Here is a 24,076-nt window from a genome sequence, read left to right on the forward strand (position 1 = left end):
TTGCAAAATGTTAAAGTTGGTGCAAACAGACAGACCAACAGACCAACAGACAGACAGGGCAAAAACAATTTGTCCCCCACTACTATAGTGGGGGACATATAAAGAAGATATTGCACAAATATAGAGTTTCAAACCTCTGATAGCTATTATTTATGTTAATGACGAGTTAATGTATGATTCCAAATATTGTCAACTATGTAGGGCTTTCAGCAATATTCTTAGTTTCTGTGTCATTTTCCGATTCACTGGCTACGTGACGCCAAGTTTGCCTCTATATAAAGGTCTGAAAAATGATTGTAAGTCTCTTAAGTAGATTATGTAAGATTGCTTAGGCTGCATCTCCTTAAGCACTTGTGCACATGTCGAATGTGTTAGTTACGATTGCTGCAATGGAGAACAAACAAATATGCATGGACGCCAGTATACACAAGGAAGAAAATCTTGACACCAGGTCCCTAAAAATTGCTTATGATGGATGCTGTAGTAGGTCTTGATTTTTTAATGCAGATAATTAATCATCATCATTAGTGGAGATCACGGAGCTATTGCGATGAGTGTAAATACTGCATCACCTTGAGCACTTGTTTCTTGCAATCCTTTGTGACCCTGCCGTGGAGAAAAACTAAATGCAAAGACCAGTTTCTTGCAAAGGAGCAAAATTAAATCTCTATATATAAACACACACACTTACCACATACAATGTTTGTTCTTCTTTTCTGAACGTATTTCAACACATCCTGTTCTACCTGTTTCTAGTCATTTAAAGTGCTCCCCCAATTGAATAAATTAAAATAACATGACAAAACAATGCTAGATTTCTAAGATATTTATTTTCATTTTCTTGCTTATGTCCGTCAGAAACAAATATCTCAACTATGGTAATTAACAAACACAAAAATAGCACAAAACAACACAACGTGAACAGTAAACAGTAAGTTATACATTATGCCAGCTCAGACCTTGGTGTACGACAGAACATTCACTCAATATTGCACAATGCAATAAATATTAAAACTAAACATGGAAAGAAGATATTGAAACTGTAGTACCGTGGGAATATTTCTATTTCAGATACCATTGTTTCACACACAATCCTCCATATGTTTCAATTAAGATCAATATATGTGGCAATCAATCTTAAGCAATGTGTCAATAAACATCATATATATGCATTCCCAATTTTATCAGTTTGAATGACCCCATCCAGTGTTTAAAGGGCCCATCATGTGCTAACATGGATATGGTGTCCCTTTTCAACAATGAGGTCCCAGTTCTATCCCTTCCCATTGAATGCTTTCAATGTCTTTCCAAACAACACAATTATTTTTTCTCCCATAGAAAAATGAACTAGAGGGAGACTTTTCAATGCAATATAGGTAATAGATACAGGATTAAAACAAGGCCCTAAGTCTTTAAGATATGTTACTAATAGGCCCATGTAACAGTGGCAGTCAGTCACAGTGAGAACAAGAAACTGTCAGAGACGGGTGAAGCTCCCCAAAGATTTTTCTTGTCACAATATTGCACTATATATTCAGATAAAAGGAAACGTCTTGAGGGCACAGTAGTTGGGGGGACAATAATTTTTTTATAGAAAATTTCAAAGGGCCATAACTCTGTGAAAAATCATCCGACCAAAACCCGCTGATAATATGCACATCTCCTCTTGGTAGTGAAGCTTCCCATAAAGTTTCATTGAATTCCAGTCATTAGTTGCTGAGAAATAGCCCAGACAAAAATTGTGCACGGACGGACAGACAGACGCAAACACGGACAGACAAAGCGGCGACTATATGCTCTCCCCAAAATAAATTTTGGGGGAGCATAATAAAAATGAAACGGTTTGGTTGATGCATTCAAAGAAACACAAGTATATTATGCACCCGATTATAAAATGATTATAAGAACATTGAAAATGCTGAATACCAGTAGAATTGAAATAATTAAAGCTTCTACAGTGACTAGTTCAATGCAGATGTAGTTTCCAAAAATATTAATGGAATAAATAGGACAATGCACCAGTATAACAAACTGCACACTTTCTGTCCCATAGAAAACTCCAAATAAATAGATGAATTCTCATTCCATGAAAGGTTTCAATATATATTGCTGGAGAACAGTCGAGATTATTTTGACATTCCTTTTTGCTTAATATCTCAAGAAAGGGCATACTTGTTATACAATTTCTGTAATAAAAATGGTTGTCTCCCTTGTGAGTGTAATCTGGAGATAAACCGGAAACACAATCCAATAACAAATACTCAACCATGATTAAGTTGAATTGGATTTTGATTATTATAATGGCCAGATGTTATTATATACTTATCAGTGAAATTATGATTTGTATTGGTAGAGAAAAAATCAATTTAAATAAAATTTTAACAAGATGCAATATTTTTTAACAATCCGCTTGTAATAATTATATTCGTAAAGAATTGTAAATTCATTTGAGAAATCAACATACATGTAATTATGCCATAGCTGCAATATGACCTGATTTCAACATTTTATCAATATAGAAGACTTAGGAGAAAATGTGTTTATTTAGTTTGCTGGAGGTCATATTAAAAGACAATAAACACAGTCCAGTATTCAAACATCAATAACATGGTTGAAATTTAGGAAATGAACATTAAATGCAGAATGCTATCATAATCAATCTATTATGAACTTCTGTGAGCTTCTTTTATTAACAGAAACAGTATTAATATTTTCTTTGTTTGTTCTGACAATTGTCTAATGATAATAAAGAGTGTAATGAAAAGATATGAAATAAAAGCATATTAATACATATGCCCAAATGAGCCTTGCTTCGGGAAATTTGGGCTTAATACATGAGTGTTAAGTTTAAACTGGATTTTGGTTACGCATAAACATCCTTCTAAAGAAATATTTCATAAAAACGATAAGTTATGTGCCTGATTTGCCAGTGTGGACAGCACATGTTAATCTAGGACCACACTAACCCACATGTTAATCTAGGACCACACTAACCCACATGTTAATCTAGGACCACACTAACCCACATGTTAATCTAGGACCACACTAACCCACATGTTAATCTAGGACCACACTAACCCACATGTTAATCTAGGACCACACTAACCCACATGCATTAAGCCAGGTTTTCACAGAACACCGCTCAAATGATTATAAAATATTTAAAAAAATGTAAAGCACATTAGAAAACAGTGAAACTCCACCAGGTAAAATCGCTAAAACACATTTGATCTGTAACAATTAAATAAATAATTATTTACAACAGTTTACATGACTTATATACATAATATACAATATTACAGGTTAAAATATGCAGTGAATACAAGAGATGCATGAATAATTGATTTCTAGCAATGTTACATACATGTAGATGAAAGTTTTAAAAGGTCTGTTAACACTATCTTCAGTCAAAATATTTACAATCAGTCAAACTGGCAGACTTCAAAAACAAATCTTCACAAAGAATTTCTGAATAAGCATAATAAGTCGATTTTAAAGAAAACTATGAAACATGGCTTCATTAAAAAAATTTAAGCAAAATGTGTAACCATTATTCATCATAAGTGTGCACAACAATTATTTGTAATTGAAGAGATGCTGTTAAATACTATATCATACAACATGGCTCTAACATTTCAATATCCATTCTTCGAAATCGAAAGATAGGATATCAATGAGTTCCCAACAGGCATATTGGATGAGATGTAGGATTGAAATACTAATGATTACCACAAGCAAGTTTCACTAATAAATTCATGTTTGGTGTAAGTAACTCTAGGTTGGTAGAAAATAGTTACAATAATTTCCCATCTTAAAAAAAACAGAAGAAAAACTATCAAGAAGGGTGAACATATTCTTTAAATATTGTATTTATAAGCATTTAAAATTGTATAATCAGTCCATTAACTAGGTACTCATTGACCTGAACGGATCAATGTTTTATGTGGTGCAGAATTTCGATCTTGTGTATAACTGCCACAAATTTGAACCTCTCATTTTGTATTGAAATGTATTCATTCAATGTTTGTTCCTACTTTAATTAAAACCTCTGAACCAAATATTTGACTTTCTAATTCTGAAATGAACTCCACAAATGAAAACAGACAGTTGTATTTGCGTCACATGGCCAATTTCCCAGACGCATTTTCAACAAATGAAGAACAGCTATGCAATTTCACAAGATGAAGAATAGCTATTTGACTGTACAGTTTTGCCTATTTTATCATCCTATTTAAAAAAATAGGAAAAAAGAAGGTCTGTAGGTATCTTCATAGACAATCATCATCATTTTGCCAATAAATTTAAATCCTATTTGTAATCTATGAAATAATAATTTTTTATGTTGATCTAGCAGCGTATATTTTTCTCCTCTTTATTTTTAACTGGATTTGTTGACTTATAGCATTTGCCCGACACCAAGGATAATCCACAGCAGATAAGACATTAAAATGAATATCTAAAGGCTTTTCACATTATGAAATAACATTAATGCATTTTTCATTTTTAAAGTACAGCAATATGGTAAACCAGTAGCTTCATTCAAACATAGGTCTTAGGTCATATGCAGCCAGCCTAGCTCCAGACCAGCCTGCACATTCATATAGTCTCACTGTGCAGGCTGATCTGGCCATGTATGGCATACGCCCCTTTTTTGCATTAAGTATTTAAATAAACATGCAATTAATTGGTTTAAAAATTCATAATTTTTGTTTGTGTGGAAATATTATTCGTTTAAGCTTATAAATATTGTCAAATATTCACAAAATAAAGTAACATACATTTCAGAGATTTCATCAAACTGGCTGGCATGTTCAATAAATTGCTTTCATTTAAGCACTAAATTTAATAGCTAATCAAGAAACGGACATTTGCAAATAAATATCCATCTGCCATCTTATCGCATATAAGTGATGCTAAAATCGTTACAAGTTGTGGATGATGCCTCCGACAGCCTCAGGTTTAAACTTTAGCAAAATCATCCCCAAGATAAAAAAAATTGAATGTGTGCTGAGATATAAGAGGTACATCCTTCGTTTAGTTCCTTCCTTTATCTCCACTTGTGGAGATAAGAACATAGAAGTTTACAAGAACATATCAGAAGCTCCAATCAAGGCCCTATGATTAAATGCCAGCGCGTTTATTGCCTGATACAAAGCTGCTTTCTTGTAAAAGACCATCAAAACCTGCATTTCCGTTATGTTCTGACAAAAATCTCCCCTAAGCAATGATCTTATATGAAAAATCTTAATAGCCTGCTCTGATGATTTTTTTTCAATCTGTTTTGATATAAACAAAACGACCAATAGAAACAAAATGTAACTAGTGTAGTACATTTTACAACATATAATAAACATCAGTATGAAAAAACATTTGTGATGAAAACATGTTTTTTTTCAGTTAGATTGCTGTCAGCATAACAATAATAAAGACAATCACTTGCTCTTGTAATCTTCATGTACTGTGGAAGTCGGTCAATGCTCAAATACATATTGGACCTGGTTCCACAAAAATGGCCTTAATGCATGTCCAAAAAGTATAGTTTTCACTTTAAAGACATCTTTTGTTTAAATGAAAGTCTCCTCTAAAAGAAAATTCAATCTCAGTGGAAAGCGTTGTCCTAGTTAAGCCAGTGACTGCATAGATTATTCTGGCCTATCTATGCGCACATGAATTTAGCCCAGTTTTTCCAGAAACTGTCTCATGTATACTCAAATAATAATGCCTTTGCTTCTTCAGACCTTGTTCTCGATACACTTGGCAAGGAAGTCACTAGGGTACCATGGTTTCACTCTGACCTCGACCCTCACACCCACCCTGACTAGCTCAGTCGTATCACAGTTTACCACGAATTGAAAACCCTGAATGAGCAGTATTGGCACCTTAACTGGGTAGTTGCTACAATTTACTTCAAACCATGACTTATCATATAACTCAACAGCCATACTGGTAGGATCAAGCTGGAAGGAAAATGCACACTTTCTGTCCATGTTAAGCAAGTTCCAATTAGTGTAAATCCAAATTTGAATCTTCCCTTTTTGTTTTCTTCAGCATGACACTAATGTTGACTGGCATTCATGTTTACCAAAAAGCAATGAATGCACGTTTTACACCGTGACACTGACACTTTCCAACGCATTTCTGTCAGCTGTAGTCACTCAAAGGGGGCTCTGGTGGCTCACTCTGTCAGTTCAAACTCCAACATGGCATCCAGTTCGTCCGTCAGTCCTTGCAGCATGTTGTCTATCTCTGACAACACGTCCCCAGACCGCTTGCCATTTGCCCCACCCTGGGCTGCTTGGCTGCAAGATAACCGTGCAAATATGGATTAAGTAAACATATTAAATGTTATTTACATTAAGTTCTAACACACAAAATATTGTCCTTGTAATAAATATGGTTTAAGTATCATAATAGCAGAAAAAACAAGAGCTGTCAGAGGACAGCGCGCTCAACTATTCGAGTGCTTGACAGTATAACGTAAGCCATCATGGGGAAATTGTTCATATTCAATAATTTATTAGACAATCTTTCAAAAATAAAAAAAGGAAAAAAAAAATTATTTTTTTTGGGGGGGTAGGGGGGGGGTGAGAGGGGGGTTTAAGGTGGGGTGGGGTAATTTATTAGATGATGTTTAAAAAAAAATCTTTTTTTGGGGGGGGGGGGGTGGGGGGGTAGGGGGGGTGGGGGGTGAGAGGGGGGTATAATGTGGGGTGTGGTAATTTATTAGATGATGTTTAAAAAAAAAAAAAATGGGGGAATAGGTTTGGAGGGGGGATTCTGGGTAGGGGCGTGGGGCATTGTTTGGGTGGAATCCATTGTGGTATTCAGGTAAGTGTTGTTTTGTCAAAGTAATAATAAAATATGATCATAAATAAAGAAGTTATGGCAATTTAAGCAAAATGTTCACTTATCTAAGTGTAAAAGGGGCCATAATTATGCCAAAATGCTTGATACAGTGGTCTGCTCTTGTTAATAGGTTGGGGTCATGTTGGTAAACAAGTATGCCACATATAAAAGCAATATGTCAAAGAATGTAGGAAATATTTGGGGTAGTACGCAAACTTTAACATAGATATATCAATAATATGCATATTCTAAGTATAAAAGGGGCAATAATTATGACAAAATGCTTGATAGAATTGTCTGCTCTTGTTTATAGGTTGGGGTGATGTTGGTAAACAAGTATGCAAAATATAAAAGCAATATGTCAAGGGACAATGAAAATAAATGGGGTAGTACGAAAACTTTAACATTTGCTGCATATTCTAAGTGAAAAAGAGGTCATAATTATGACAAAATGCTTGATAGAATTGTCTGCTCTTGTTTATAGGTTGGGGTCATGTTGGTAAACAAGTATGCAAAATATGAAAGCAATATGTCAAGAGACAAAGAAAATATTTGGGGTAGAACGAAAACTTTAACATTTGCACGCTAACGCTAACGCAGACGCCGGGGTGAGTAGGATAGCTCCACTATATATATTTCATATATAATAGTCGAGCTAATAATTGAATTGACCAAGTCTTTATAGTTCAAGCCTGTACATTTTATTATATCAAATGCAAAGTATTGTTTAAACTTCTTTTCATCCCAGTTTCAAAGGAACTGCGATAAAATAAAAACTTCTGGATAAACTCTTGTGCCAAAATTTGGAAATAAAAGACGGTTATAGAGTGTTCAAATCTTTTTTCTTTAATTCGCCTTGTGACCTTTTCGCCCCACATTACAAAGTTTTAAACTTAACTGAGAAATTGCCTTGAAAAATGTTATGACCAAGTTTCAAGAAGATTGGGCAATATATATGGACTCTATGGTGTTCACAAGCTTTTTCTTCAATTTTACCTAGTGACCTAGTTTTTGACGCCATACGACCCAGTTTGGAACTAACTTGAGTTATCATTGAGACAGATGTTCTGACCAAATTTCATGAAGATTTGGCAATAAATATGGCCTCAAAAGTATTCTCAAGCTTTTTTAAATTTCACCTAGTGACCTAGTTTTTGACCCCACATGACCCCAAATTTTGATCATGACCAGATATTAATGGCATACATTATCTGACCAAGTTTCATGAAGATTGTATAGTTACTGTGGCCTAAAGAGGGTAAACAAACACAAGACAAAATGCGACATAAGACCATCATAAAAGCTCACCTTAGTCGAGCTCAAACCATGGGAATTATAGAAAAACATAATAGTAGGACTTGAGAAGAATATAGAAAGGTTTATCTTGATCAGCTTTAACATATATATTAAAGCATTTGCAAAGACTTGCCTGTTCATGTCTTTAAAGATAAACATCAATATGTAAGTAACTCTTACGTACTGTTCTATTCTCTGTCCAAACACATATGAAAGCAAAATGTAAAATTTAAATGAACATAAAGCAGCCTACCCTTTAGGCTGAGGTTTTGGCGACACAGCTGGCTTTGGTCCAGGTTTCTTTGTAGGGGACTGCTGCGTTGAACCTGAAAACAGAGAAAGAATGTACCAGTTAATTAGATGAAATTGACATTGAAAAAAACACAGACAAGAATGTGTGGTTTGTAAGATGGAATGGTAAATTTATGATTAAAATGTTATTATTTTAGAATATTTACTTATTTAAGACAAATCAAATGAGACTTTGTCATATTTTTTAAAACAAATAAATATGTCACGATAATTATATTATAATTAAGACTTATACCTCACGTTAATTAAAAATACACGGTTTCTAACCATTTCAAGATAACATGATTAATTATCAAAAGCGTATTAACAAATGTTGAAAGAGCTCACAGATTCCCTCTTATCTTTGTTTCTAAACCAATCTTACATAAGTTACATTGTACAAGTGCACATAATCAGGATGAGACTACATGGCTAGCAATGTTACATAATTTGGTAGCAATAAAGTTAATAACTATCTTATTAATTTCAATTCAACGATCAAAACCAGTGCTTTATACTAGATACTATCAATTAATGAAGCCCATCTTACTTAATTATCCGATAACAAACCACTAAATATATCCCCAATGTAACCTACCTTGTCCCTGGGAAACTGCTTGAGCACTCGGGGCATACGAAGCAGTTACACTGGCATTATACTGCTGCTGTTGTTGCTGCTGCTGTTGCTGAGGTCTTTGAACACCAATGCAATTTTGCTGTTGTTGTTGTTGCTGCTGCGGTTGCGATTTTAAAGTTTGATTCTGTGTTTGGGGTGACTGAGGTTTAGCTGGCACAGTTTGTTGCTGCTGTAAATGCTGCACTGCTGGTTGCTGTGGTTTTGGCAGCTTGTTGGGTACCCTGCGCATGGTGTCAGTGTTGTCAGCAAATACGTCCCCTCCCTGGGTATCCTCAGGGGGTTGGGCACCATCCTCCATGAACATGACTAGAGAGGGTTTAACCTGCTGGGCCCGCTGTTTTATAGTGCCCACATTCTCATTGGCAAAAGGTAACGTATTAGAGTCTAAACTAGAGGTGGAGGAACTGAGCTCACCGCTACTCGTTGAGTCTTTGCGATGTTTATCAGTGCCATTGGGTTTATTAACGTCTTTGGTACCATTTGCACTGTCTTTACTTACAGAGTCTGTGTTCTGAACACGTTCTTGAGCATTCTGAGTGTTAGCACTGGCTACAATGGGTTCTGGCAAATGAATGTTTGACGGAGTGCTGGTTGTACTTTGTTGCTTTATTGATATTTCATTCGCCAAAGTCTGCATTTGTGAAGCCTGCCGTAACTTAACTCCAAACGCACTTTCAACACTGTTATTCCCAGGACTAGCACTTGATGAACTTTCCCTCTTGAGTCTCTGCTGAAGCATATACTCTCCCGAAGTTGCCTTATCGTTCTTACCCAAAAGTCCATAATTAGAAATCTTTGGCTCTATTATTTCCATAGCAACTGGAGGCGCAGGGGGCAGTTCTTCGCTATCCGAACTCACACCATCCCCTGAACCACTCTCCTCACTCATTTTCCCGAAGCGTTCAGAAAGACTTTGAACACAGTTAACAAATGCCTGGGCCTGGGCAACTTGTGGTTTCTGCTGAATAGGTGGTGGCGATAGAACAGAAGTCCTAGGGCTAGTAGTGGAAGCTGTGCTAAGACTAAGAGAAGGGCCACTGTTTCTGTTACCATGAGCAATTTCCATCGATTTGATGGACGCTGTGCGTTTGGGTGGTGGTGGAGGAGCCTTCTTATTGCGGGCTCCGGGCGAGTTCTGTTGTGATGACTGGGGTGAGCCTGCCTGCTGACTGTAGTTAAAGCCCGTGCTGACGTGCAGGGGGCTACTTGGGTTCGGCTGAACCGACATGGTTGGATAATTCACGTAATTGCTCACAGTCCTAGGCGGTCCCAACTGAGGGATATCGTAAATATGCTCCCCTGTCCTGCGTTTCAAACTGCCGTTGCTTGCCAACGGATATTTAAAACCTTCCAAATTCTTCACAGGGCTCTTATACCCGTCCATATTACGTTCAGCCTCATGCTTTTCAACGTCAATAATGTCGGGTGATCCTTCCCTACTCGACTGCTTTGCTTTGGCAATAATCATGGCTACCGGTTTAGGCTTGGCCGCAACAAGTGGGGCCACTTGGGCACTGCTGGTAACCGGTGACCTTGACATGTGCTCAATGCTGTCCCCAGTTGGCGTGCTTTCACGATCAGAATAGTCGGACGTTCTATCTGGTGGTGCATGGAATGACTGACACATCTTCTGTCCTGTAACTGGGTCTGTGTCAGATATTCCGTTTGGCGCGGACTGTGACATTGACCGCTTGACCAATATGGGCACCACAGATGGTGGTTTTGGTTGCATGCTGTTGGTGTTGGCATACTCTGACTCCAGATGCTGATTCATTGACTTCATTTCCCCACTGCTGTTTGTACTTAGACTGTCACCTAGTTTATAACACAAGAAACACATTTTGAAACAAAGAAGATCAATGATATCTGATGAAAATACTTAAGCTCACAATTTATTACATCTAAAAAAATCAATCTAATGATTAATGATGTAATAATTTTAATAAACTTCATTTTAAAACCACATCTTGTGTTTCATCTTTAAATTATTGACATTAATGATATGAAATGCATTGTCAAATTAAACATATTTTATCAATCAAGTTACAAAAAAAAGTTAATTAATTTTAATATGCTAGCAAGAAAAATAATGCCATGCAAATTTTCAGTCAAAGAAAAATAGGAAATGAAAATACTAAACACGTTATCTTAAACAGGTTCAAAATGGTTTTATAAAACAACTCACAAAATACATGTGATAAATATATGTATTCAGTATATATCAAACACAAACAGCAGATGACTTGATTCCATTTGGCTGTAATTACACTTCTTATGCATTTCTTTTTATATATATTACATCGCAGATTAGACTTAATGCACTTATCTTTTATTAAAAGTCAGCATTTCATGCACACAAAACTGTCTTTCCAGAGAAATATGAGGCCATTCTTATATTAAAAGTAAGCCTTTCATTCAAACAATACTAACTTTCAAGAGAAAACACAGACTTTATTCACAAAAGTCAACCATGATCTACATGTACCTGATGAAGATCGCCGAGGTTTGAGATACGCAGGCAGCTCATTATACTGGGGTGGAGCCGGAGGGGGTGGGGATGACCTTTCCCCGGACCAGCGAACACATGCCATGGGGGGCTCTAACACCTCCCCTGCATCTCGGCCATCCACAGTGGACAATCGCTTTGAGCCAGAGAGAATTCTCTTCAGTCGATCGATGGCCAACATTATCTTCTTCTGATGGCCTGCGTTTATGATGGGAATAAAATATGTATAATGAGGATTGGTGAACAAGCAGAGGGGAATTAGGATGCTTCTTTTACAGTCAATAATAAATGTGTTTACAGTGGAGTATTTTCTCTAGGATGTTTTGTAAGAAAAACAGCCAATAATGAAATCTGCCTGAGTGGAATAATTATCTAAAGAAGACAGATAGATGGCAGCATATTTCAAAAGTTATTCCATTCCTCTGACCATTTGTTGGAATGTGTTTTAATACAAATCTTATATTATGTACCACTTTTCGTGTTTAGTGGAAAATATAAATGCTGATTATTGCATACCTAATCTCTGAATTCCTATTTCTTCCAAATCCTCCCATGTAATGTCTATCACATAGTCAATGTTGTCATAGCCTTGATTGGCCAGTGTATTGTAATACTGCTCCAGATTCAACATTCTCAGCCAATCGTAGAGGTCGTTCTAAAATCAAAACAATACAAAATATTTGTTCTATTTTTTATTGTTGATATTTTTCTGCCTAACTCTCTTGTGGTTATAGTCACAGAAAGTCTTAAGCAATAAATAATCCCGTCTTGTCAGTGACAAGAAATGTTCAGAGGCTAGATGACGTGCTAGTGTGCACAAAACATATAAAACAACATGTTCTTTATGTGGACTATTAATAATTCATTCAGGAGTAAGGAACAAACAGTAGTTCTATGTAACTAAGACACTTTAGGATTTATCATTTATAATCATCCATGTGAGAGAATTTAACTATGCCAAGCAGAATTTACAATAAATATATTATTTGTTTTTTATTAGTTCTACAATGCAAGCTTTAATTGTCAGTGTTTGATGTTGTAATTGTAAGTGTTGGATGAAGTCCAATGGCTGAACAGGATCATGTGAAATTATTGCTGGGCATGTTAACAACAATGAAAATACCTATGAGAGATGAAGAATTGATTCGTGTGGTCCAGTAATTTTCTGTTTTATAAAGCAAATTTTGGCAGGTTGTAAGACAGAATTTCTGACACGAAAATCTGCAGGAAGTGTTCTTACATGATTTGAAGAAGAACATAGGCTCATGTGACACAAATGTGATGAACAATACATTCTCTTAGTATATCAGAATTGCAGCACAGTCTGTTGTAATTTCAGCTCATCTTTAGCTAAAAAAAAAGCATATGCAACATGACTTTAACATGCATAGAAACTTATAATATAAGCAGTTATTATTTGTCCCTGAACCTACTGGTTTAAAGTCTGGGATCCCATCATGAATATTGAGGCGGGCGATCTCGGTCTTTAGTTTCTTTCGGTGGCCAGGTTTGGAGATCCCAATGGCGGTAAGATCCTGCGGGGTCATGTGGGTGATGGTTGGCATGTCGTAGCCAGCTCCCACGAAGTTCTGGTAGTATTCCTCGTAGTTCAGGTCCCGTAACCATGCTCGTAGAACTTCGTGGTCCTAAATAAAACAGTAGAAAAAATTGATATAAGCTCAGCTCTTGCAAAATTGGACTCAATGCGTGTGCGTAAAGTGCTGTCCCTGATTAGCCAGTGAAGACAGCAAAAGCTAATCTGAGACTACACTTTACACATCTGTATCAGCTTTTTATGAATCTTAAGTTGGATTCTAATACTCCATCAGTGTTCAGAGTGCGGCAAACTGTTCAGAACAGTTAAACCCTTCAGTGCTGGAACCGAATTTTGAAGGCCTTTGCAAACAGTTTGGATCCAGATGAGACGCCTCAAAACGTGGCGTCTCATCAGGATCCAAACTGTTGCTATTCTGATAGTATTCTTTGAAAAAATCGAAGAAAATGCTAATTTTAGAAATTCAGCAGACAACATTTTAGCAGACGACAAATTTCCCAGCATGCAAAGGGTTAATACCAAGCACATTATCAAAACAAGAAATATCTTTAAAAAAGATATACGGCGTAAATAGTTTAATGAATGAGATCAAGTATAGCGAATGTCTTTTTCTGTGCAGTTCTTAGCTGCATCTCACGCAGTACGGGATGTTACGGGGAGTTTTCGCGGCTTATTTTACATTATAACATATTGCTGGTCATAAACCTATAGATACAAAACAGAAAACCAAAAGAAGAATGGAAGTGAAATTTAAACAAATGAGTCAACCGGCCACACGAGAAGTATCCGTATTTATAGGCGCGTTCTTCGAACAAACCTGTTTTAGTGGTTTGTCGGGCATTGCTATTTGATTCGATTATTAACAGTATCAATTATCATCGTGCTAATACTTAAAGTGATATTATGGGCATTTTGCACTGTTGAATTGAGCTGAAAAGAATTAACAGGTCAAAATAGTTAGTTAAAATGTGGTTACTGATTAATTATCTGCAACTCACCTTGCTACCAGTTGTTTATAAAAATATATTTTATATTCGATATTCTTACGTGACCCACCCAGTCCTGTAAGCTGAAATGATCCGTAAAACAATTTCGTGTCTTTGTGTCGTATGAACAAATCTGCACTAAAACTAAATTTAGGTTCAACTCGTAAACGCATGATCAGTTGTCAAACGAAAGTACGGTTGATATTCAAATGCATTATTTTTCTCTTTCTGGTATATTGTTTCAGTATGATGATGCTGCATTAATTAATATAAGTGTATATGAAGTAGAAACATCAAAAATAATCAACGGTTGCGATAGACACCTATAAACTGTTACATGCTCATAATATCACTTTAGTACATTAGGCAATATGGACGAATAATTATTGTTAAATTTATCAACAATAATATTTATCATTGTATTGTTGAAAACACATTAAGAATCTATTATTTACATACCATAATTATATTGCTGAATATCTTCATTTAACATATTTCTGGTCTAAAGAAATTCCAGGTCACCTAGTTCACGGATAGCGTCTTTATTATATAACGATTATTTTACTGGCCGCCAACTCCGGTGATGACCTGTATATAAACTCTGAATGTCCGCGAATTGACCCGATATACCTCGCGGGTTGAAATGCAATGCTTTAAAGTGAGGCCTCGCTTCCATTGCTCTTTATACTTTTACATGTTAACATGTTGACAGGAATAAGGAAGTAAGTACTAAATATGAGAACATAGCCTTTTAAGTATAAACGCTCTTGCGCTGGTAATACTCTGAAAATAAAAGGTGTACGCACAAACTGTATTGATGTCGAGAATTGAGTGTAAAACTGTTCTATCTATTAAGCCTTTTCATTCGAGATAAAATTGTTTCATACAGTAAAACAGTGTTACAAAGACGCGGATATGTTTCCAATGTTCTGGTGGTATACTCAAATCAGCCAATGGAATAAATGAAGTGTATTCATTCGTACCTAGCCGCGGGAAATTTTATTGGAATTTTATTGGACACTTACAAAGGTCAGGCTAAGGTGAAAAGCTGGCTTATGCAGCTTACGCCGAATAACTCAGTTGATGATCAAGAAAACAAAGAGTATGCCATTCCACTACCCAATATACTAAACTGCTATGCTGCTTTGTTCAAGCAAAGGGTGCTGTTATCTACCTTGCAGAATTATGGTACACTATTAAACCTTTATAAGTGAGGGTAAAAATGTGCACAACTGGCTGGTTGACACACCCAAGCTTTCAATGATAAAGATGGCACATGTTCAGTGTTCAGTAATATAGTGTGACATTGTATAGTTCATAGAAACATCTGTACATTAAGTTGAAATTCCTCTACCTTCAGGCAATCAATACCCAACTCTTGGTACAAATGCTGCTTCAGAACAGTTTGACAATATAATATGGATCTTTAATTATGACCTTGACTTTGAAAATAAATAACATTATAAAACATCGAGGAGTCTTAATAAGACTCTGCATTGTTAAACTAGATTGTGTCACAGATACCCTACATGGGATGAAACATGGTTCTACCATTATCATCTCCACATGGAAATACTGACGCAGGTGTGACCTCAGGTTTGTCATATTTGAATTTGCCCTTAAAGTGTTACATTGACCTTTAAGGTTTTGGACACAGGAGTTGCATGCACACCTTCCATGCACACCTTCCATGCACACCTTCTCAACACACAAATATTTTGTGGCACTTTTTTTTAAACTGCATAATATGAATGATAAAGCTAGTCTGGATAAGCTTGTGTTTGAACTCTATTTGTGTTGCCATGACATCTGTGTTGGGCGCACAGGTGTTCACAACAGACTGTCTCCACACCTGATCATTTGAAACAAGTTATTTTTAAACTACCTGATTAATGCTGAAGTTGCAGTCTTTATAATATTGACCTTTGACCTATAAAGTTCATTTCTCCTTTGAAAAACAGGCGGTCTCCAGATAGTGATTATTAGTGCTAATTTAAAATGATACATGAACAAGGTGGTACAAATCTGGAAAGCATTTGAAATACACATGAGCTTTCTGTTATGTAAAGAGACAGACAATACCAAATGCTAAGGACTAAAAAAGAACAAGTAAGTGATTCATCTGACAAATGCTGGAGTAAGCTGTATTACATGACAATGTCCACAAACACACATTTATTCTCAGAAACATGGCACTCATATCCAGAAATGCTGAAGTAAGCACATAATATGGTCATAAACAACCCTGTTACTGCATGGGACAATCAGGCAGCTGTTTCCAGAAATGGGAAAGATGTCTAGAAAATTGTATCAAGAGAGATGTAGATATCTTTATATGCTTAAAATACAGTTTGATCGTCTTGTAAAGATAGACTATCTGCTTCATTGTTCACCAGTATTTGGTTTAAAGAAGAGGGAATTACCGGTATTACAAGTATTATTGTATAGTTACTGGATGCATCATGCAAAAAGGTATTCTATTGAAATGGAACTGTCTCCATGATAGGAGGTAAATTATTAATGCTCAATTACAGGTACCAGTATTTGAAGTTCAAAGTCAGATTGTCAGAAAAATATAGTGCTATACAACCCAAGCTCCTTATCATAATGACGCTTCCTCTATTAAGCTTTCCAATGACCTGGATTATCTGATTGTGCTATAGTAAAATGGCAGCCATTTTGGTCTGATTTGCAAGTTCTTTTGATATATTTTTTTTATACATTTTGGAATTTAAAAAACAGGGTGCGCTATAAATGGCGGTGCTCTTTACATTGCAACTTATGGTAGATAAAAAATGAATACAACAATATTGTCTAAGTGTCAAACATCACCAACCCAATAAACCCCTCACCTTAAATGATCTTCTATGGGTGATATAAGAAAACTTACTTCAAAGCCAGAATAAAAGGTAACAGTTTCAAAGATTTACAGTATTATATCAACGTCGAAGGCTGCATAATGTTAGGCCAGTAAAGCATGGAGTTTGTAACTATTATATTGGCTGAAACAACAGTCCCATGCCCTTAACCCCAAATGGACATCTTTTTCAAAAACTCACAGATTCTGTTCTTACCGGCACGCCAGCCTGGAAGAGTTCCGCCACGTTGATCTGACTTGAGTACCCACTCTCCTCGAGTCTGTCGAGACTTCCAACACTCGAACTCGATGTGCTGTGGTAGCTTTGTCTAGAGGAGACCCCTGACTCGTAACTCGTGCCAGACAGACGGTACTGGTTGTTCACATGCACGTTCACGTAGTTATGGTGACCCTGTCAAGATATGAGTAGTTTTTAATATTTTATGTTGACTAAATTAGCGCAAAATGAATGCTAGATTACATACTGATTATTTACAAGTTACCTTACTACGTGTATGTAGTTAAAATAATTAAAAGCCTTCTCTGTGGATAATTCTGGTTGTGCTTAACCCTTTGCATTCTGGGAAATTTGTCTTCTGCTAAAATGTTGTCTGCTGAATTTCTAAAATTAGCATTTTCTTCGATTTTTTTCAAAGAATACTATCAGAATAGCAAACAGTTTGGATCCTGATCAGATGTCACGTTTTGTGGTGTCTGATCAAGATCCAAACTGTTTGCAAAGGCCTTTAAAATTTGGTGCCAGCACTGAAAGAATTAATACAACTGGGAATGCTTGATAACATATTTAATATGGCTATGCAAACAATAACAACTTTTCTTTTTCTCTTCACTTTCATACAAGTTGAAAATCTTCAAACCAAACCTTTTCAGAATCTATCCATCAACAAATACAAGATACACAAGAAACATTTATTCATACTGAAATGATACCTTAGGAGAAAACAATCATGGTATAATATATTTTTAATAATGGATATACATACAAGTATGCTCTTCTTAGTATTTTGAACACAATATACTGTATGTAAACAGTCAGAGCACTTTTACAACATATCCATTGATTGCCTTACATCTAAATGTCTTGAGGAAGAGTTTTGCACTGTTTAATGTTCCATATTTAGTATCAATGCCAGCAAGTGTCAGTAATGCTTGCATCAAGATAACTAATGTGAACCAGTCAGCTCTTATTTCCAATATTACAGTTATTAGCACAATGAAGTCAGTCAATAGTTATTTGTCCTAGACCAATAACAAAACATTTATATGTTGCCCATTGAGTAAAAAAATCAGTAAAACTGGAAGAATTTCAGAATTGAAATTAACAATACTAACCACTAAGTTTAAATGTAGGCCTAATTTTTTTTTTTATAAATATATTTGATGTGTACTTAGGTAACAGTATCATAGAACCAACTGCTATGTACACAAGGGTTGAGAGAACTTTCATATATTTATTCCGAAATCTTGTAATAACCCAACCACACACTGATAGGACACAAAAGCAACTACAATACACTGGGTGTTAATATTAACATATCAAAGTGCTGAAGGCACCGAATTTGTTCGCTGTTGTATAATCTTGGTCGCAACTCAGTTTTAAAAATTATGTTATAACTTTTTATATCGCAAGTTTGAAATGACCACAACCCATTCAAATTTATAAAGAGTGCGTCTTAAAGCACAGGTCGAGATGTGTGTTCTTTTCCAAATCATTGATTCAGCTAATCAGTGTGCACAGGCTAATGTTATTTGATATGCATTAAGCCCTGTTTTCTATGAAAGCAGCCAATATGTACAGTTTTCAATGATAAACACTAGACTGGCCAACATTGTCTTACAAGCTGTTAAATACACGCTATGTAGAGTACCAGTGAGAACAGGTAGATGGAGTGGTTAGAGCAGACAAATTTTACAGGAGTTATCCACACAGGCAGTCATGGGTTACGGGCCCTACCGTAGCTAAGGCATACTAATTTGCAAAATTGCGTCTACATTATTTGTTAGCTTTGCTCACAAATAAAAACTACTGATAGAAACAAGGTTTTTATTGATTCATCATAGATCTAACAAGTTCAAAATGACAAAACCTGGCCTCTATTTACTGCATTTTTACCATATAGTCCTCACAATATTGCTATCTTTGAATACAGAAAACTGCAAATTTTATATTACTATAATCATTTGTACATGCCCTTTTCCATAAATTCACAGAATATACTTCAAAGTTAAAATCAAAGAGATTGACATTTACTCAACTAATTTCATAAAAGCAATAATTACTAAAGTCACTACAATCTCTTGAATGGGCAACCTTCATTTTCAAGCAATTGTGACCCTAGTTTTGTTTCCAAAATACAATGAAAATCTCTCACAATGCCAACTGAAATACTTACAAAACAAAATAATCAATTGTGTCTTATTCTGAGAAAACTGGGCATAATGCATGTGCGTAAAGTGTTGTCCCAGATTAGCCTGTGCAGTCCGCACAGGCTAATCAGAGACAACACTTTCCGCTTTAATGGTATTTTTCGTTTAAAGGAAGTACCTTTTTACCGAAAATCTAGTTAAAGCGGAAAGTGTCGTCCCTGATTAGCCTGTGCGGTCGCACAGGCTAATCTGGGACGACACTTTAAGCACATGCATTATGTCCAGTTTTCTCAGAACAAGACACAATTGTTCATAGTTGCCATTGGAATAATACAAACACAAGTTACATAATCCACTTCACTGAATCATAACTTTCTCAAGTCCACTGTAATTCCAACATGTTTAGCCTCCCTAAATCACCACAAATTTTCTTAAAATGTCCTTTCACATCCAGTGCCAGTTCCTAATAAGATTAAAGGAATACAATAAGTAGTCTCTATTAATATTGAATGTGTTAAAATAGATGATGGCGACGTTTAAACATCATCTTCCAAGAATGAAGTGAATTATTGTTTATTGCAGACAATATTCTGTGTGATGTAAATTTCCCTGAAGACTAAATGAAATGGTTGTTCCTCTTTTAAGCAGTCTAAACGGTGCCCAGGCAAATATTGCTGTACCAGGACTGTTCAAAATATCCTTCCCTCGGAGTGAGCATCAGGTGCAAGGGATTCTTTCACAGGTGGTCAAAATGACAATTTTCTGACCTTTTGTGACAGACTCAAAAGAAGAATCTAGGAATGTACACTTAAATAGTGTTTTATCCAGGCCGTTTTAGCGTGGCGCGGCGCCACGCCGTTTTTTTGAAGCGCCTCGCTGCCCCTTTCAAAGCAAATCAGCGCCACGCTGCCCTTTTCAAAGGCCGCCGCCCTGTTTTCCGCCGTGCGCGACCTTATTGATAACATCTTAATTGCCTCTTAACCAAGCTTCTAAACCGACTATTATCAGCGAAGATTCGCGCGGTTGTGAATTCGTCATGCGTGAATAACCATTTGTCAATATCAATTGATAATTTCAGTGGCTTTGTAACACTAATCGGTCCGGATTCAATCGTGCACAGTTACTTAGGAGACTTGATAAAAAACCTTGATGTTGTTCACGTGGAAATTGTGCATTTCATTCATAATTCAGTTATTTCAAAACATATATTTTTACGCGTAATTAAATTTAAAAAAAACACCAGTTGTATCTGTAAAATATTGATTTGATTTCAATTTAATGAAAAACAGTTTTAACTTAATAAAAATTAATTTTAACAGGGCTGGCACTAAGCGGCGTACGGCCGTATATTACGCCCGATAATTGTTTCCATACGCCGATTACAAAACCCCATGACGTCCACTGTACTTCCTGAAAATTGGCCATACGCCGAAAATAGCAACCCGTGACATATTAAAGCTGTCGATTAAAATAACGCTCCGCCTCCTATCCAATACAATTGGCGCAGGCTCACAGTAGATGTGTGTTGATGAATTGACATGACGCCTTATCAGTGATCGCTCCGCCCACTTAATCACGTGGCTCAGCGGGAAGAAAACATAGACAAGCTAACACCAAAATGGCTTCTTTGCCTATATATAGACTGCATACAGATTTACGCGATATTCCGGATGATTTTATGGACTTGTTTAACACCATATAATACTTTTAAAGGGGTTGATGCCATTTAGTTATTCTTCAAATGCAAAACATATACGATTAAAGAGAACATCAGATATTTATAGCGGGTAAATCGGTACATTAAACACGCTCTGAAACGCTTGCGCGCTTACCGAAATCGAACCCGTTATAACGTGTAATGATGGTATTAGCAATAAATTAACACTTCACCGGTATTTACCCGTGTTATTAACAAAATTATTACCGAAACATTCCCCCCTACCCGTGCATTTGACACGAAATAGCGCTTTATAACTGGGAATTCGGTGAAGTTTTACGCGCTTTCTGACGCCGGGTGGGTACCTCAATCCCACATGTTATTGCGTATAAAAGTGATATTAATCATATTAAACATTGCTTATGGGACATTTATCAATCACTATAATTTAAAATTCTGTAAAAAACAACAACAAACAAATGAAAACAATGTCATTACGCAGAACTTTCTGAATATTCAACAAAGTGTTAGTGTTTGTGAATCTCCATTTAAGATGCATATAAAGGACTTGTTTGTGCAATGTGTGTAACGTTTTAAATATAAATAATTGCTTAAGAGGGTAACTCATTTAACAGTATTCTAAGACTTCTTTGAAAAGCTATAGTTTGTATATATATATCCTATGGTGTTTAATCTTGTTTTTTGTTACTTCATGAAAATATAAAACACATAATAAAATATACATTCTCTATTTTGTTGGTTTAATTATTCAACAATAAATCTCAAAACTATACATACAATATTTGTGTGTAACAAAGCTTGTTATTAAGTCACTATACAGATATATTTGTGCTCTTTTTATGGATGTCGTGCGCTAAAGTGCCCTTTTTTGAAATTGTGCACCACGCCCCTTTTCCTTCCTGTATAAAACACTATTAAACTGACAACAAATTTGTATTTCTGTGTAATCATCAGAAATCTGTAAAACAATGAGGTGTTACAAATGCGATACATTGAATAATTTGGAGTGCTTCTGTTGTTTTCATTGTTTTTGCGACCATATGTGAAGTGCTTATGTAAAGTATATAAGGCATGAAATTATGTAACAGATTGGAAGGTTGAGTGGTTAAGGAGTTATTTAATCTAATGGTTATTAGTTTCCAGCCAAGGTAAACTTTTCTTGCTATTTTCCATAAACTATTATTGTTGCACACTGCATGGAGCTGTTTAGCTCCTATCTTTCCATTTATCAAGGGTAAGCATTAAATGACAACATGAAAATGTCAAAATATGTTAAACATTTAGTCCCTACAATAAATAACCCCATGTAATGTATTTTTAAGGCAAAATAAAAATGGTGTTTGAGTGTAACAGGTAATAAGTTGTGGCTTAATTATCATAAATTAAACAAGGGCTGTTTGTAAAACATGCATGCCCCCCATATGGGCTCTACGTTGTAGTGACAGCCATTGTGTGAATATATTTTTTGTCACTGTGACCTTGACCTTTGACCTAGTGACCTGAAAATCAATAGGGGTCATCTGTGAGTCCTGATCAATCTACCTATCAAGTTTCATGATCCTAGGCATAAGCGTTCTTCAGTTATCATCCGGAAACCATGTTACTATTTCGGGTCACCGTGACCTTGACCTTTGACCTAGTGACCTGAAAATCAATAGGGGTCATCTGCGAGTCATGATCAATGTACCTATGAAGTTTCATGATCCTAGGCATAAGCGTTCTTGAGTTATCATCCGGAAACCATTTTACTATTTCGGGTCACTGTGACCTTGACCTTTGATATAGTGACCTGAAAATCAAAAGGGGTCATCTGCCAGTCATTATCAATCTACCTATCAAGTTTCATGATCCTAGGCATAAGCGTTCTTGAGTTATCAACCGGAAACCATTTTTCAATTTCGGGTCACCGTGACCTTGACCTTTGACCTAGTGACCTGAAAATCAATAGGGGTCATCTGCGAGTCCTGATCAATCTACCTATCAAGTTTCATGATTCTAGGCATAAGCGCTCTTGAGTTATCATTCGGAAACCATTTTACTATTTCGGGTCACCGTGACCTTGACCGTTGACCTAGTGACCTCAAAATCAATAGGGGTCATCTGCGAGCCATGATCAATGTTCCTATGAAGTTTCATGATCCTAGGCCCAAGCGTTCTTGAGTTATCATCCGGAAACCACCAGGTGGACCGACCGACCGACATGAGCAAAGCAATCTCTTCTTCGAAGGGGGGCATAATAAATGGTACCAGAATATGCATTCATGATTATCTATTCTATATCATATTTAGAATGATGATATATATTTTTTAGCCTTGTTGGACCTAAAGCATACAAATGCCCGATTAAAATTCTGCTCATGCTAGGCAAAGGAATTAAATTATATATTATTATTATGTTTTATGTATTTTCTGTATGTAAACATACATAGCTTTATACCCATACAGTGACGAACAGTTTTGAATGTACATGTTAATAGAAATAGTTACTTCCAGAAAATGAAGAAATTTCCAGTCATGTTGTCCTTTCTGATTTACTTACAAACTAAAACACACAGTTTTATATCATGGTTTACCTATTACTTACTCCCACAAGAATATAAACAGCACAATTTTTTTATATATCTGAGAACCAATTTAAAATCCATTCACTAAACAAAGAAGCCTTGTGATTATTCTGCCATAGATTCTAGCACAAATCAATAACCATTTCATATCCCAGGACTCTCCAGTCCTCTTATGTTATACAAAAACAGTTTTCATGCCTCTTTATCTAACACAATTCAATATCAAACATTTAGCAATGGCCACACTGCATTTAGTAACAGATCAAAATCAAATCCAGTAGAACTTTATATAAATAAAAAGCTCCACATCTCCCATCTTTTTTAATCTTAGAGAACTACAAATGTTCAACAGCTTGACTTCACCCTATAGTCACATGCACATGGCAAATGTTTTCCAGATTCTCAAGTCGCAAAGTGGAGTGTGACGTAATTTCACTTTAAATGGTACATTAACAGTTTCATGCAAGTTGAA

The 24,076-nt window shown here is 35.9% G+C and overlaps 1 protein-coding gene across 6 annotated transcripts in view; it reads right to left on the bottom strand.

Annotated features, from left to right (window-relative positions):
* Nucleotides 1-811: 811 nt before the first annotated feature.
* LOC127868994 (caskin-2-like) overlaps nt 812-24,076 on the bottom strand; it is a 187,613-nt gene continuing 164,348 nt past the window's right edge. For 5 of the 6 annotated variants that reach the window (XM_052411234.1, XM_052411231.1, XM_052411233.1 and 2 more), the window contains 7 exons: nt 17,177-17,386; nt 13,010-13,222; nt 12,093-12,231; nt 11,556-11,774; nt 9,032-10,885; nt 8,396-8,468; nt 812-6,299 (listed from right to left, as the gene is read on the bottom strand). In XM_052411234.1, the coding sequence (XP_052267194.1) occupies nt 6,176-6,299; nt 8,396-8,468; nt 9,032-10,885; nt 11,556-11,774; nt 12,093-12,231; nt 13,010-13,222; nt 17,177-17,386 (2,832 nt within the window). In that variant the 3' untranslated portion in view covers nt 812-6,175. The remainder of the gene's footprint in view (nt 6,300-8,395; nt 8,469-9,031; nt 10,886-11,555; nt 11,775-12,092; nt 12,232-13,009; nt 13,223-17,176; nt 17,387-24,076) is intronic. The other variant, XM_052411232.1, reaches the window with a different exon arrangement.

This window comes from Dreissena polymorpha, chromosome 2, assembly GCF_020536995.1.
Source record: "Dreissena polymorpha isolate Duluth1 chromosome 2, UMN_Dpol_1.0, whole genome shotgun sequence".
Classification (NCBI taxonomy): Eukaryota; Metazoa; Mollusca; class Bivalvia; order Myida; family Dreissenidae; genus Dreissena; species Dreissena polymorpha.